The sequence below is a fragment of the Ananas comosus genome, linkage group 7 (genome assembly GCF_001540865.1).
Source record: "Ananas comosus cultivar F153 linkage group 7, ASM154086v1, whole genome shotgun sequence".
In the NCBI taxonomy this organism is placed as follows: domain Eukaryota; kingdom Viridiplantae; phylum Streptophyta; class Magnoliopsida; order Poales; family Bromeliaceae; genus Ananas; species Ananas comosus.
This window is the reverse complement of record NC_033627.1, coordinates 2312929-2328143: the sequence shown is the minus strand read 5'-3', so window position 1 is coordinate 2328143 and position 15215 is coordinate 2312929. Positions and strand designations below refer to the sequence as shown.

At 39.4% G+C, this 15215-nt stretch overlaps 4 protein-coding genes across 6 annotated transcripts in view; 2 read left to right on the top strand and 2 right to left on the bottom strand.

Annotated features, from left to right (window-relative positions):
- The window catches only part of LOC109713458 (nuclear transcription factor Y subunit A-10-like), a 5613-nt gene extending 4498 nt beyond the window's left edge, over nt 1–1115 (top strand). For both annotated transcript variants that reach the window (XM_020237555.1, XM_020237554.1), the window contains exon 6: nt 130–1115. In XM_020237555.1, the coding sequence (XP_020093144.1) occupies nt 130–540 (411 nt within the window). In that variant the 3' untranslated portion in view covers nt 541–1115. The remainder of the gene's footprint in view (nt 1–129) is intronic.
- LOC109712657 (GTPase LSG1-1-like) lies at nt 1868–5723 on the top strand. Its single transcript, XM_020236363.1, has 7 exons — nt 1868–2338; nt 2418–2519; nt 2625–2711; nt 3327–3420; nt 3824–3880; nt 4180–4259; nt 4344–5723. The coding sequence occupies exons 1-7, from the start codon at nt 2079–2081 to the stop codon at nt 5512–5514; spliced, it is 1851 nt and encodes a 616-aa protein (XP_020091952.1). The 5' UTR covers nt 1868–2078; the 3' UTR covers nt 5515–5723.
- On the bottom strand, nt 5990–7894 carry LOC109712658. 2 transcript variants are annotated; one of them, XM_020236364.1, is made up of 3 exons: nt 7397–7894; nt 6657–6716; nt 5990–6590 (listed from the first exon to the last, which is right to left on the bottom strand). In XM_020236364.1, exons 1-2 carry the CDS (start codon nt 7799–7801, stop codon nt 6684–6686), a joined length of 438 nt encoding a protein of 145 aa, XP_020091953.1. In that variant the 5' UTR covers nt 7802–7894; the 3' UTR covers nt 5990–6590; nt 6657–6683. The 2 variants fall into 2 exon arrangements, with proteins under 2 accessions (XP_020091953.1, XP_020091954.1); XM_020236365.1 differs by having other exon boundaries at nt 5990–6561.
- LOC109712273 (putative deoxyribonuclease TATDN1) lies at nt 8239–12457 on the bottom strand. The gene is made up of 12 exons (XM_020235737.1): nt 12328–12457; nt 12192–12212; nt 12014–12114; nt 11839–11896; nt 11687–11730; nt 11512–11592; nt 11241–11311; nt 10158–10268; nt 9704–9786; nt 9268–9484; nt 8779–8862; nt 8239–8626 (listed from the first exon to the last, which is right to left on the bottom strand). Exons 1-12 carry the CDS (start codon nt 12353–12355, stop codon nt 8545–8547), a joined length of 981 nt encoding a protein of 326 aa, XP_020091326.1. The 5' UTR covers nt 12356–12457; the 3' UTR covers nt 8239–8544.

Below are 15215 nucleotides of genomic sequence, written 5' to 3'. Positions count from 1 at the left end.
GGGGGGGGGGGGGGACTACAAGGGCATGCATATGTAAGAAAAAAAAGGTTATTAAGAGCATATGTGAAAAGTTATAATTTCTTACTTAAGCACCACTAACATTGATACTGGCATTTTCCCTTGCTGCAGCCATATCTTCATGAGTCGCGCCATCTTCATGCAATGCGACGTGCCAGAGGCTCAGGCGGCCGATTTCTCAACACAAAGAATCAAGTCAACGGACAGGCTAGCAGCACTGATTGCAAGTCAAAGTCCATGCCGCCGCCCGCACGGCCCACCACATCACCAAGCTCTGAGATCCTCCAATCAGACAGCAGCAATCCGCACTCAAGAAGCGGTGGCGGTTCTTCTTTCTCTGGATCTGAGGTGACGAGCATCTACGGTCGAGACGATCTCGATCACTTCAATTCGACCGATCATCTCCATTCGTCGATGATCCACCCCTTATCAAGCATGATCGACGGGGAGCATCAAATCAGCATCATCCATGGTAAGTGGGGCCCAGCGGCCAACGGTTGCTGCAACCTCCTCAAGATCTGATGAAAACAGACATTGGGGAGAGGAGTGGCTTTTCGGAAAAGCCTCTCCAAAAGCTCTTCTGCAGCTAAATGGAGGAACTGTGGAAACAGTGTGCTTCTCAGCTAGCTGTGGCCACTGTTCTTGGTTAAGGGATTGTCCCTACCATCATTTGGTTGTTTTCTGAAGGCAATTCATTCTTGGCTTGTACTGCATTGAGGTCTTTCCGCCTAATACTCTAAAAACTGTTCCTGGAACTCCAGCAGTCTCAGAACAGCTTAAAAACTGTTCCTGGAACTCCAGCAGTCTCAGAACAGCTTTTGGCGTGGGTGGTTAAGTCCTCTTTGCTTTGTTAACAAATAACATTCTTAGCGCTTATCCCTATCTTATCTTCTGCTTCTGCTAGTAGTTTGTCAGAATAAAAGAAACCAGAATTGTATGGTAGTGTTTGATGACTTGGGGACTCTGTTGTTTGGTTAGGTATGCTATGCTGAACTATGAAGTTTGTCATGTACATTGCTGATGGTGTGTAGAAGCTCATAATGTTTGAATTTTTTAGTGCTTTTTTTTTAAAAAAAAAACTTAGTTTGCAGTACTCATTTGTTGGCTTTGAGATTCTGTTGCTCGCGCTGTTGCGTTGGGGCGTTAATGTTATTTTCTAACAGGATGATAATCAGATAATGTTTTGTTGCAATCTGAATTTGGCTTATGGTAAACTTATTTATCTATAGTATGATACCGCCTTCTGCACTCTTGAAAGGAGAAAGCTTCGTTTTGTGCTGCTGCTATCTTTGTTTTCAGAAGCTCAACTTCCACCCAATTTAATAGGTTGGGGAATGGCAGACTGTTTACACTAGTCAAAAAAAAAAAAATTTAAGAAGCAAATTTTGTATTCTTCAAGTAGTTAAAACATTGCATATCTGGTTGCAGAATTGCAGTGCATCTCAAACTCACCAACAATTTTTTCGTTAATATGCCTGTACAATGGAAGCAAAGTTGTTGGCCCATTTTTAGTTATCTGTTATACCAAAAGCGTAGCTCTTTTGAAAAAATGTTCTTTTTTTTTTGCAACAGATATTTCACATGAAAATACTAATATTTAAAAAACTATTATCTTGCACAAATTCATACAAGCACAATTTTTATATAATTTAAATATAAAAATATTTTATTATTTTTAATTAAACTATTTATCATCTCACAAGGTTTTAATAAAATTGCATGGAAGGTTTTCTTTCTTCTTAAAAAAATAATAATAAATAAATAAAGGAGAGAAGTGTAGCTTTTTTTTTTTTTTTCCCCCCCTTCTCTTTTTCTTTCTTTCTTTTCCATAAACCCAGCAAAATTGATAGGGATATATTGTCGTCACCACAGCGGTTTGCGCTTGCGCATACGCCGCCTCAGCTCAATTCAATAAAAATCGCGTCTTTCCCTCTCCTCTCCCTCGTACCCTGCTAGGGTTTTTCGCGCCCGAAGAGGAGGCGAGGAGAGAGACCCCGTTAGGGTTTGTGTGTGTGTGTGTGTGTGAGAGAGAGAGAGAGAGAGAGAGAGAGATCGGAGACATGGGGGGAAAGAAGGACAAATCGGAGGGCCTCGGCCGAGCCCTAATTCGCAACCACAACAAGATGGCGCGGGAGGCGAAGGAGAAGGGCCTCGCCGCCGCCGACGCCCGCCGCCGGGGGGCCCTCGAGTCCGTCATCGACGTCAGCGACATCGACGCCATCGTCCAGAGGGCCGACGAGGCCGACAACGCCCTCCTCATCCCCTCCTCCTCCTCCTCCTCCTTCGCCAACAGCGACGCCGACAATCTCCTCATCAATCTGTACGCCGCAAAGACGACCTAACGTATTGCTAGGTCACCGATTCACAATCCTCAGTTTTCGATAATCTTTGATGTGCAGGGACGCGAGCTCGGATACGGAGGAGATGACGCCGGAGGAGCGGCTGCAGGCTCGGAAGGAGGAGGAGGCCCTGCACGCGAGCAGCCTTAGGGTTCCGCGCAGGTACGGTGCGATGTGGTCGGTTGCTCCTCTCTTTTTTTCCCCTTTCTTTTTAGGGTTTCAGGATGCTAATTCACATTTGTGTTGGGGGGAATTGGTGTTGGCCAGGCCGCCTTGGAATGCTCGGATGTCGGTGGAAGAACTCGACGCCAACGAACGGCGGGCGTTCTTGGAGTGGCGCAGAAATCTCGCGAGGTAATGTTGAATTTGAGAGAGCAAATATAATTTTACAAACTAGTACATGTGAATTGAGCTTAAAATAATCCAGTGCTTGTTGCTAGAAGAACATATGAGGATTTGCTTTTTTGAGAATGTTTACATTTGCGGGGAGGAGGATGTTTTATGAACAACATCATCATGCGACGTTCTTGCATGAGACCAACTTTGGAGTGTTGCAATGGTTCATAATTTGTTAAGGTTCTATGTCTCAAACTTACTTTCCCCAGCTGATGTTGTTCTAGGTCTCAACTGCGAGGTAATTGTCTCAATTGATGAGAAATTGGATAGTGTTTTCATTGTAAATCTTATAACTTGATGAGAAATGTCTTTTAAGAAGGATCAGGTGTTTTCATGGTAAAGCTGTCCTGGTTGTTTTCTTCTGAATGAAAAGATTATGGAATGGTCGGAATATTGTAAGGTGTACAGCCTAAGTATTCTTTGTTCTGAAGTAGATAAAATACAGATACCTAACTTTGTAAAAAAAATAATAATTTATTTTTTTCTGTAGTTGCATATCCTGAAGTGTCAAGTAGTTATGATACTAATTACCAGCTGCACTCTTGTATCTGAAAAATAAACTTATTATTTCAGATTGCAGGAGAATAAAAAGCTTGTCCTTACTCCCTTCGAGAAGAATCTTGATATCTGGAGACAGCTTTGGCGAGTGCTTGAACGGAGTGACCTGGTAAGAATTTTAAATCTGGCTTTGAACATTGTCTGCAGTACTACTAAATTTTCATGTATTTCTCATCTTTGTGCTTTGAGCTTTGCTGGATGGAAACTTATTGGTACTCTAAATATATATATCTATAATAGATCTTTTAAAACCTTTGTGCTTCACTTGCTTGGTTGGCATGCCATGCATGATAAATTTCCTACATATTTGATTTTTGCTACAAATAGCGTCTCATTGACTTGCTCATAGAAACCAAACTACTTTCGGGAGAAATATTCTACAGTGGAAAATGTGAATGTCATCAATATCTTTGTGGAGCAACTCTCATTTGGTTCAGCATTCGGTAGTTCATATGATTGTTCTTTGTTCTGCTCATTAATATGCTAATTGTTTTTCCATTTACAATTTGAAGCTGGTAATGGTGGTCGATGCTCGGGATCCTTTGTTCTATCGGTGCCCTGATCTTGAGGTATGCATACTATATATGTCCATATGCTGCTTCTCTTATTTTATCTTTGTTTAGTCTCAGAAAATGTGACATCCATATTGTCTAAGAAACTCAGCAACATTCAATTTGACTTGCCCAATTATTCCCTGTAGTTGAGTAGCATTTGTGATAATGAGAAAACCTCATGTTTGCATTTTATCTGGATAATATCCTGTTAATGTTAACTATTTAACCATTTTTTGTAATGTGGCAAGATATTTTTTTAAAATCCTTTTTCTTTGTGTTTTATCTGGATAAAAATTGTCTTCTCTGATTTATAGGCATACGTAAGGGAAATCGATGAACACAAGCGAACATTGCTTCTTGTTAATAAGGCCGACCTTTTACCTCTAAACATCAGGTTAGAAGTATCAACTTGTTTAAAATCCTTTTTAAGTTATTCGTCTTGATCAACAATAACATTTTCCCAAAATGGCACCCACAGAAAAAAATGGGCAGAATACTTCCACTGCCATGATATACTCTTTGTATTTTGGTCCGCGAAAGCTGCTTCTGCTGCTCTGGAGGGCAAACAGTTGAAAGGCCACTGTTATGAAGATAAATCCCTAACATCAAATTTGGATACCAAGATTTATGTCAGGGATGAACTCTTGCTCCGATTGCAAACTGAAGCTGAGGCTATCGCAGCGCAAAGGAGGGTTGCTTCATCCACCAAGAAAACCCTAGCATCAAATTCTTCACAATCTAGTTCTGTAAGTCCGACAGCTAAGCACGTAGTAGTAGGGTTTGTTGGTTATCCTAATGTTGGGAAAAGCTCTACAATAAATGCCTTAGTGGGTGAGAAGCGTACGGGTGTCACTTCAACTCCAGGCAAGACGAAGCATTTTCAAACACTGATAATTTCTGAAGAGCTTGTTCTTTGTGACTGCCCTGGTTTAGTCTTCCCTTCATTCTCCAGCTCGAGGCACGATATGGTCGCCTGCGGGGTATTGCCGATTGATAGGATGACGGAACACAGAGCAGCAGTTCAGGTTGTAGCAAATCGGGTTCCGAGGGAAACACTGGAGAGGGTTTATAATATCTCGTTGCCCAAACCAAAACCCTACGAGCCGCAGTCTAGACCGCCTTTGGCTTCAGAGTTGCTGCGTGCTTACTGCTCATCCCGTGGGCATGTCAGTTCAAGTGGGTTGCCGGATGAGACTAGGGCAGCTCGGCAAATCTTGAAGGATTACATAGATGGAAGGCTCCCACACTTCGAATTGCCTCCCGGAGTAACTGATGAGGATTTGGAAGAAGGGGAGAACCATGGACTCGAAGGCCCTTGCTCCTTGACGAGTGAGGAGCCGGATTCACACAATTCCGGCGATGAGAATGAACCCTATTCAGACTCTATTAAGTTTGATGGGAATAATCCGAACATTGAGGATGTTTTGGATGATCTCGAGTCATTTGATTTGGCGGGTGAGATTAACTCTAAGAATGCTGCAGCGGTCAAGAAGAAGAACAAAGGGACGTCAGACAAGCATCATAAAAAGGTGCAGAGGAAGAAAGATAGATCGTGGAGGGTCGGAAATGACAACGCAGACGGAATGCCGGTGGTGAGGGTGTTCCAAAAACCTGCTGTGAATTTTGCTGCAATTAGTGCTAATAAGTAGGCCAAATGAGAGCAAATACCTCCTGAGTGTGGGGGCCAAGTGGTGTTTATGCAATGATAATGTTTTTGACCTAAAACCTGGGTCCTGCTTCTCTTTGTTTGGCACTATTTATGTGTAACTTGTATTTATTTTAGATGAGAAAATAACTGTTTTGGGTGGCTTTGAGCTGCTTTCATCAGAGTTTGGCATTTATGTTTTGTTAACTACTACAACTGCTTTCTTTGTTTTATTTTTTTTATTCGAATTTTATATGATTGAATAGTTTTCTTCATACTTTTACACTTAGTTATAAATGGTTGAATTGTCTAAAAAATGGTAGTGGTATGCAATTAATACTCTCTGAGGCCTCTTCAATAATTAAAAAAAAACAACAGCTATTCACAAACGACTATGCGCATCCATGAAAGCAAAATGCTATTCAACAAACATTTTATCCATGAGCTCAAGAACAGCTATTCACAAACGACTATGCACATCCATGAGAGCAAAATGCTATTCAACAAACATTTATCCATGAGCTCAAGCTCGTACACAAGCTACGGCTAAACAAAGAGAAAAAACAGAGTGTTTTTAGCCAGATCATCACTGAACGGAAAACAATATGTACTTAAAAGTCGTTTAGCTGCCTCATTAATTAATCACGAGCAGGAATTATCAAAACCATCGAGGTCATTACTCAATGTACAATTTCCTTTTCCCAGCAGCATCTTCTAGTAACTAACTAAGCAGCCTACAAGGTTTCGTTCAATCAATCAAACTCACATTCTGGTATCAATGTATCAATTAACAGCGAACGGTTTCACAGGCTTCAAGTTCGTCTACCAATTGATTTGTATTGAAACATTAACAAAGCAGTGGAAATTCAAACGAAGATCACTCCGAGCAGATGGTCAAGGGGACAATCTATCTGTCTGCTCAAAAAGTCTTGGTCCTAGTCTTAGATTCTGACCATTGAATTACTAACTCCGAGCTGCCCTATGTTGAAGATCACAAAAGAGACTGGGAAACCACGACCGCTAATGCAATTATCGAAGACCATCTCTGCGTCTACATTAGCACACGTACCAAAATGACATCTACAAGTAGACACAAATCACTAAGCACTGGGGACTTAATTTGAACTTGTATTTAGAAGGAATTACCTGCTAGCGTGTGATATCTTGAAGGATTCACTCCAACAGCTTGAACACCGAGGACTTACACTGAAAAGATAGACTGGCTGATTAACATTCTCGATGATCTTCTAAAAACAAGAAAAGTCTTCTAAAGAGTGCTTTTAAGGCACTTGTTAAGAAACATTCACTAGGGAACAATGCCAATTTATGAAATGATATATAAATTTCAATACCGCCGTGTAGAATATAAGGATAATGCTATATACCTATATTTAGAACACATGAACAAATATTTGTGGTTTCACCTATATAAATGCTTTGTAAGCCTCACAATCGGATGTAATCAACATTCTTATGAATTTATTCAATAGGCCAATAGAGGGTTTACTACTACCTCCGAACCACGCTACTTAGATGATTAGATGAGTTCGTGATTGAATTAACTTGCGACGCTGAATTAAATAAAGCATCAACCATCACAATAAGAAGTATCATCAAGAGGAATCAGGAATGGATACCAAAAGAGATCATCGAAGACGCCTCAAAATTTTCGTATCACTTCAAAATTGTTGAGTATTACAAATACAAATAAAGAGGTCTCAATTGTCCGCAATGCGCATAATTATCTCAGCATCGAATTATTTTCGAAACAAGAAAGATCAGCAAAAGTTTAACAACAACAAAAAGAAGAGGAACTGCGCCAACGGATCCAAATTAAGCAAAATCGTATAGTTAATGGAGATCAGAGATCAATTTGTGGATGATACCTTCTCCTTTACCTCCTCCGGTTCCAATTGCGGCGGATCCTTGATCTCAGCGGCAACGGATTCGGCAATTTCTTGCTCGGCCTTGAGGATCGGCTCGTAGTAATCGGCGTGGGCGTCCATGCACTTCCTGAGGAGGGAGGTGACCTGGAAACACTTCTCCACCATGTCCTCCCCGCTCTTCTCCGCTTCATTGACGCACTTCTCCCAGGCTATAAACTCCTCCTTGCACCCTCCTCCCTTCATGAACAAGCAGAATCCGCACTCCGCCTCCTCCTCCTCTTCCTCCTCCTTTTCTCCTTCTCCTCTCTCAGCGGCGTTGTTCGCCGGCGGCGAGGAGGCATCGGCTTCTGCTCCGCGATCGGGCTCGGGACCGGGAGGAGACGATGAGGAAACAGCTGTTTCCATGGCGAGGGCGATGGGTTTTAGGGTTTCTCGGCCCTCGGAGGAGGAAGAAGAGGTAGAAGAGAATCACACAAAAAGGAGAAAAGCCCTGAACCCTCGAACCGCAATTGGGCCGGTCGATTTATTTTAAATGAACCGGAATTACGCTCCGAACCCGGTTGAGAACTCGGACCGCGGTTAACGGTTCGAACCCCAGAGCTAACGGGTTCGCTCGCACTACAATTTAGGTTCAAGAACGCCGAATTTAAAAGGGAAAATTTCCTTTATACCTTAAAAGTGATTAGGTTTTTAGCCATTGGTAGGGGGATATATATGATATTTTAATTTTTTAAATTCGTATTAAAATTTCACCTCTGTTGAAATTTTTTTTCAGTGCAATCAAAAAGAGTTATCAAACCATAAGACCATGCCAACGAATCTACATTTATACCCGAAAGAACAAAACCAACCCCAAAAAGGACATGTAGTTACAGCAATAGATTTCTCCAGTACATTTATTTCTTAAATATAATGTAAGCCTCTTCAACATCCAGCACACTGACTAAAGTGAAGTACATGAAATAATACAGTGAAGCATGCATAAGCAAACTCATTTGAACAAGTACACAACAACAAAAAAAAGGCTTGAAATCCTAAATTACCAAGAATCCAACTTCGTTTTGCTTTAGATAAACTAGAAATAGATGGTTTGGTAATTGCTCAGGTATCTGGTTCCATCTTCGGGCCAAAACTTGAAAAGAAATGTGCTAGCAGTTCTGCGTATTAGGAACTGCGCCACTTTCAAGAAGAGCTTCTGCTGCTGTATCCAAGTCCTGAGGGAAAAAGACCCTGCAAGACAAGCTACTGTGTAAGATATATCACTTTTAGATATACAGCTAAACTCTCGCATCATCTTTGGTGGGTAAGTTTCCGGTATCTTGATCTCCTATTTCTGGGTACAATAAATAAGAAATTATTTAGATATTTGTGACAACGGTTACCTGCATGTATTGTGATATAAAGTTTTGCTCAAGCCATCTAAATCAGATATTCCTTTACAGCCGGCAACCACCTCAAGGACTTGCCTGAAAAGGAATGCAGTAAATTTTCTTCGTCAAGTGCGTAAAAGAAGAAAACAAAGGTCAGGCAGACAAATTTGCTGGTAACTAATAGTAAAGGTGCAGTGCATCTGTTCTCAGAATCCACCAGAAAATTCACCATTGAAGGTCAGAGAAACTGTATCAGCAATGTGAACAAGGACAAGACACTGGTGAATTAGAACTTCAATTTCTGCAGCGAATCTCAGTGCCTTTCTTCAAGAAAATGTTCTTTACAAGTTTCATAGCATTCCAAACTGACAACTCAATCGGTATAAACTATAAACTGAAGTGTTAACTTCAGGTAAGTAAATATAGAATAGCAAATTGACCACCTGTTTTAGTAAGAAGTCAACAGTCAAATAGCAAATATCTGCAAAAATTTGCAATTACCTTACGAAACAAGGTTCATTGCGACCTTTAACAGGTGAATCATGCTCATACTTTTCTTTCTTTTTCGAAGGCCATACTGATTTTACATATTGTATTCCAGCATGAGTATTTCTTATTTCGCAGTAAGGAGAATCAGTCTCTATCATCATTCTTTTGATGGGAATGCCTCTCAGAACTTCAAGATTCTCAATGGTCTTCAGCGAACAGCCATTAATACCTGTTCATCAGAAATTCAAACTTGACAATCAATTTAATGGAAGTTAAAAGGACCCTGAAGCGTACAGTCATCAGATCAGTTATTTATATATCTGATTTCTGTCCCGTTCGTCAATTTTCACAATGTTCTAAAAGGCACCGATGTTTTGCAAAGAGCCGATCCACATGTAGGGCAACACATATCAAATGCGCCAGATAAAGATGAACATAAGAACATAACCTATGAACATATTATCAAATAACAGGAGCCTGTCACGATCTTCCGAGCTGCCGGTAAAGGAATGAGCAACCCCAGCAGTGAACCTGTAATTAAACAATAAATAGCTCCATGTAGTTAATCACTATTTTCTAAAAAGGTAAAACAAAATTTGGAAACATTGCGTGTGTTTCAATTTCACTATTTTCTAAAAAGGTAAAACAAAATTTGGAAACATTGCGTGTGTTTCAATTTGAGTACACAAGTACGACTGTAGTACAACTTCGTGAACTTCACACATGTACACAAGTAAAAAGAGCAGCATTTTGTAAAAACTGTAACTAAAATCATTAAGGATTAAGTGTTGTGCAGATGCAGAATAATCAAACTTCAGTATCTTGATGAAATTTGAGCATACAGGCCATTGTAGTGTATATTATACAGAAGTAGTTTCATCTTCCAGCAGCTAGCACATTACCTCTTCTTATTTCGAGCGACAATTTCACAAAAATCTTCAGCAGCAGCACGCATGTGCAGAAACATCGGTAACTTCACAGCTTCTGCCAGCTCGAACTGTTTCTCGAAGTACCTAAATGAGGAACAGTGTGGATATCATCACAGCATAATTACAAGAGCAATCACTAGAAAAAACAAGCAGTAGTCATGATAGAATGAGAAGGTCATATAAAGTATAAATTCGTAGAATAAATTTCTTGTATCCTTTCGTTAGTGTTCAATAAGCATAGTTGTGTTGGTTTTATCATTAAAACTAGGGGCCGTTTGTTTCAGGGTTTGTGGCCTTTGGGGAATGTTGTATATTTCACTATTGGAGAGGCAAGTTAGTCACCACCTTACCATCCAATTGGGTTAGGAGGTTGTTAGGAACTTAAATATTTTTGTTAATGGACTACTTATGATTCCCTGAAATGACATAACCTCCTAACCCATGATAATGTTAATATACCTGTTAGATGGGAATTAATAATGATTCCACTACTTCACCAACAACTCTGGTAACTTCCCAACTTGCATTCAAGGTAATGATTTCAAACTCTTATATAGAAAATCCTGCATAGTCATTTCAAGTGCATGATAACAAAATAATTTGGAATGTCTGATGCAGTTCACCTAAAGAATATCATAAGAGTGCTCCAACTAGGTGCTGCTTCTTGGTTAATCTCTTCAACATAGTTGCACTAGTTGCAATTGTCTCATAGATGAGTAATATAACATATTGACATAGGCCACGTTTGGATGTCGGAATAAGATATCCAAACATATTGTTAGAAGCTAGGAGTTTAATTTTTGCTCCTTAAAAGGTCTTGACATCCATGATAAGTTCACATAGAATGTGATTTATCTAATTCTGAAATGATGACAGGAAGGCTGAATATGGTATCTCTTCTAGCCATTTGATTACACTCCTTATCTACCAAATACCATATGCTTCTTGAGTAAATTAAAGAGATATTTCACGTAAAATATTCGTGGCTCCAAATAGGACCGTAGTGTATCTTAAGAGTAAATATAGATACCATGATGAGCACAAGAGATCCCATACCTCTTCTGTGTCTCAGAAGGGCAAAAGTGAAGCCTATCATAATCCAAGCCACACTCACCAATCGCCACCACCTGTATTGCAATCACTTTCACGATTACGACCATCACATGATTATCAGGACAGCAAGGTGAAATGATTGTGACAATCCTTATCCAATTTTGTACCGGAAGCCAGGGAAAGCAAAAATTTAAGATTAATATCTCTTCCTACAAATTTTCTTCACTAAACCATTTTGCGCACTACTGCGAATAGTCAATATCAGAATGCGGACCTTCCCTTTCTCAATCCCCTCCTTGGCTAACGACAGAAGCGCTTGAAAATGGCCCTCCGGATCCCCACTCTCCTCAAACTCCTGAACGTAAAAACCGGACTCGAATTAAATAGCCGACCAAATTACAGCAAAAGAATGAATAATTACTCTCATCAAACTGAATCAGATCGTCCACCTTGCATCTGGTCGGATGCACGCCGACGGTGCAGAAAAGCCGCCCTACAAAAAAAAAAACCACTCAGAACAATTAAGTTGATTGAGGCAAAACATCAAACAGTTGGGGTGCAATGGTAATACACCCACGTAAAAGGCAGCGTTCGAACACACCGTCGGTTTCCGCGATTGCGAGAGCCTCCTTCGACTCCTCCAGCGAACCTCCGGTGACCTAATTTTATTATTTGTTTTGGGCGCAATTAAAAGAATTGGAGGTGATCAAACTCGCAGAGATTGAAGAGGACGCAGAATTAAAAGACGATGAGGGGAGGAGGGGCGGGAAGCTGACGATGATGCGGTCGACGCCGGCGCTCCACGCGCGGGCGAGGACGGCGGGGATGTCGGCCACGTGGCACTGCTTGCCGTTGTAGATGCCCTTGAACATGCCATCTGAGACGGAGAGCCTGAGCTTTAAGATTCGCGAAGAAGAGGAGATCAGCAGGATGGTGCAGTGGAGTGGAACTCACCGGCGAGGTTTGCGGCGATATCTGCGGTTGGTTGGGGATCGGACGGTGGAGGAGAAAAGATGAGAGAGAGAGATTAGCGAGATCGGAGAAGAGAGAAGGGTTAGGGTGTAATGCGAGTGGGGGGAGGTGTACTTGCCTATTAATTTGATGGCGGAGGACGACATTGGCGATGGAGAAGAGGGAGTGTGTCGCGCGTGGTGGCGTGGAGTGGATTCGAAGGAGAAGAGTCGAGGAATATTATAATTTTTAATTTCTACCTATGCAATCATTTTTATTTTTATTTTTTATAGTTCTTTCATTATTCTCCACTGAATTATATATTTTTTTATTTTTAATATTTTGCTATATTATTAATTAATTATATTTTTTGTTATTTTTTATTTTTTTATATATTTAATTTGTAAATTTTTATTATAATTTTTTTTAGTATTTTAAAATTAGTATATTTTAAATCATAAAATACTAAAATAAAAAGACGTAAAACTATAATGATGGTATTTAAAATTTTTTCTATCTTAGTTTTAAAAAGAGTTCCTGCATTCTATTAAATATTTCATATTTTATGTTATTTATTAAAAGAGTTCCTGCATTTATAATCTATAATCTATAACTATATATTATTCCTCAATAACTGCACACGTGTCGAGAGGAGCCGCAGCGTGGGCGAGGGTGCGGGGCGCAGGCGGCCGCGGGCGCTGGCGCGGAGCGGGAGCGGGCGTGGCGCGGGGCGGGCGCTGGCGCGAGGGTCGGCGCGAGCACGGGCCCGGGCGCCGACTCGGGGGCGGGCTCCGGTGCTGGCGCCGCGGGGCGAGGGGGGCCGCTGACGCGGGGGCCGGCGCGAGGGCGGGCTCTGGCGCTGGCGCCGCGAGAGCGGGCACGGGGGCGGGGCGCGGCACGGGGCACGCGAGGGCGCGGGCGCGGGGCGCTGCACGGCGCGGCGCAGCGCGGCGCGGAGCCGAAAAAACATCGGGGCTCATAGGGGTGGTGTTCACGGGGTCCACGAGGCCGAAGTGGCCTCGTGGACCACATGAGAGGGAGGTCCACGGTGGACCTCCCTCTCATNATTTATTTATTTATTTATTTATTTATTTATTTATATATATATTTATTTATTATATATATTTATTTATTATATATAGTATTTTATTTGTATATAGATATATTGTTATATAATAATTTATTATATAATTTACTATTTATTTTTATAAAATGTAAAATATATAAATAAATGTTAAATAAGTTAGACTACTGGTATTAGATATAAATATTAATTTTATAATATTAAGCATTCACATATAAATTATACATTTAAAAAATAAAATAAAATTTATACAGTTTAAGTTACTTTTATATTTGACGAAAATTAATTGCAAGAATCACAAACAATGATTTCTCTTCTCATTTACTAACTACTGGAGGACTACGATACCTACTAAAATTATTTCACTAACTGAGGACTACTATGTCTACTAAAATTTTTTGATGTACTTATTGCATTATTTAAATTCTGAAATTAATTTTTATAACTAATTTTTAAAATTAAATTTTAAAATAATTATCCGCAGCATCGCGCGGGTCGCTTAACTAGTTCTATTATATATTTCATATTTTATGTTATTTATTAAAGCTCAAAAATACATGCTCATTGCTTGCTTTAAGCTGTTTTTATAATCTTATTCAACTCATTTATGTTCCTTTGTCATACCACTCTCACCCCTTCAAGAGTGTACCTCCCCACCACTCTAAATAGCATCTTTTGGATTAAAACCATGTTTAGAACATTCCCTCCCAACCCATTCAACATACTTTATTTGACACTTTTACATTTCCTCCAGACACATTCAAACTATATATTAAATGATGGTATCCTGATATCACTTGAAACACTGCTAAAATGGGTAGACCATTACTATGATAAGATCACAAACTGTGGAATAGCTTAGGGCCTGTTTGGTTCCCTGTAAAATGACTCCGAAAAAAAAATTTCAGTGAAAAAAATACAATTCTAAGCGTCTATTTGTCCGTAAAAAAAATTGTTCGGAAAAAAAAAAAAGGAAAACAGAGGTTTTCGTTTGCCTCCCGTTTCGAGCGGAAAAGGAAAACCAGTTTTCGCGGCGTTGGGAGTGGCGGGGTTCACAGGAGCGCGGTCCACGAGGCACACCCATCTCGTGGACCGCGGTGGATCTCTCTCCCCCATCTTCTATTTTTTTTATATATAATATAGATAATATATATATATATATATATATATTTAAAAAATAATATTTTATTTATAAATATATTTATTATATAATATTTTATATATAGTAATTTATTTTATAGTATTAAATATATACTATTATATATTTAATTATTGCATAATATATTTTTAAATATATTTTATTTATAAATATAAACTATAATACTAATATATAGAATATGATAATAATTATATATTAATAATATAAAATATATAAAATAAAAAAATATATAATAATTTTTATTATAATTTTTTTTGCAACCAAACGGAAAACTATTTTTCTTTTCCTACGAACCAAACATAAACAACGTAAAACATTTTTTCCACGAAAATTTTTTTTTCCACAGAAAATTTTTTTTCTACAATTTACGTGGAACCAAACACACCATTACCCCCCAATTTCCATCCCTATCAAATTTATCCCCCTTACAAAGAATTTATTGCATAGGCTCAGTCCATCATATCAGCTATGAATCATCCAAACTCGTATTTATCTTTTTCTGACTCAAATATGTAGTAGTTGTCTAATAAAAAAGTATGATGATTTTTTATTGAAACGATTACTCCTCTGATGTTATTGTCGTAGTACCAAATAATTATTATGGCAAAAAATTTTCTTTTAAATAAGATTTAATTTGGATGTTACTGTTGTAATACCAAGAAAGTCATTTACGATAAAATACTGTAAGCAAATTTGATGATCAAAATAAAAAAACAATTTAAGTTTTAGTAAATCTTGAAAACTATTGAATGGCTTTGATTGAAATGTGATGAGAATGAACGGA

Bases quoted from the DNA above. Each gene is read 5' to 3' on its own strand.
- LOC109712273 (XM_020235737.1), bottom strand. From the start codon at position 12,355: ATGTCGTCCTCCGCCATCAAATTAATAG. The intron at 12,213-12,327 runs GCAAGTACACCT...AACCAACCGCAG, and splicing joins CTCCGCCATCAAATTAATAG to ATATCGCCGCAAACCTCGCC. The intron at 11,593-11,686 runs GTGGACGATCTG...TTTTACGTTCAG, and splicing joins TGCATCCGACCAGATGCAAG to GAGTTTGAGGAGAGTGGGGA.
- LOC109712657 (XM_020236363.1), top strand. From the start codon at position 2,079: ATGGGGGGAAAGAAGGACAAATCGGAGGGCCTCGGCCGAGCCCTAATT. The intron at 3,881-4,179 runs GTATGCATACTA...TCTGATTTATAG, and splicing joins ATCGGTGCCCTGATCTTGAG to GCATACGTAAGGGAAATCGA. The intron at 4,260-4,343 runs GTTAGAAGTATC...TGGCACCCACAG, and splicing joins CTTTTACCTCTAAACATCAG to AAAAAAATGGGCAGAATACT.
- LOC109712658 (XM_020236364.1), bottom strand. From the start codon at position 7,801: ATGGAAACAGCTGTTTCCTCATCGTCTCCTCCCGGTCCCGAGCCCGAT. The intron at 6,717-7,396 runs GTATCATCCACA...CTATCTTTTCAG, and splicing joins CGGAGGAGGTAAAGGAGAAG to TGTAAGTCCTCGGTGTTCAA.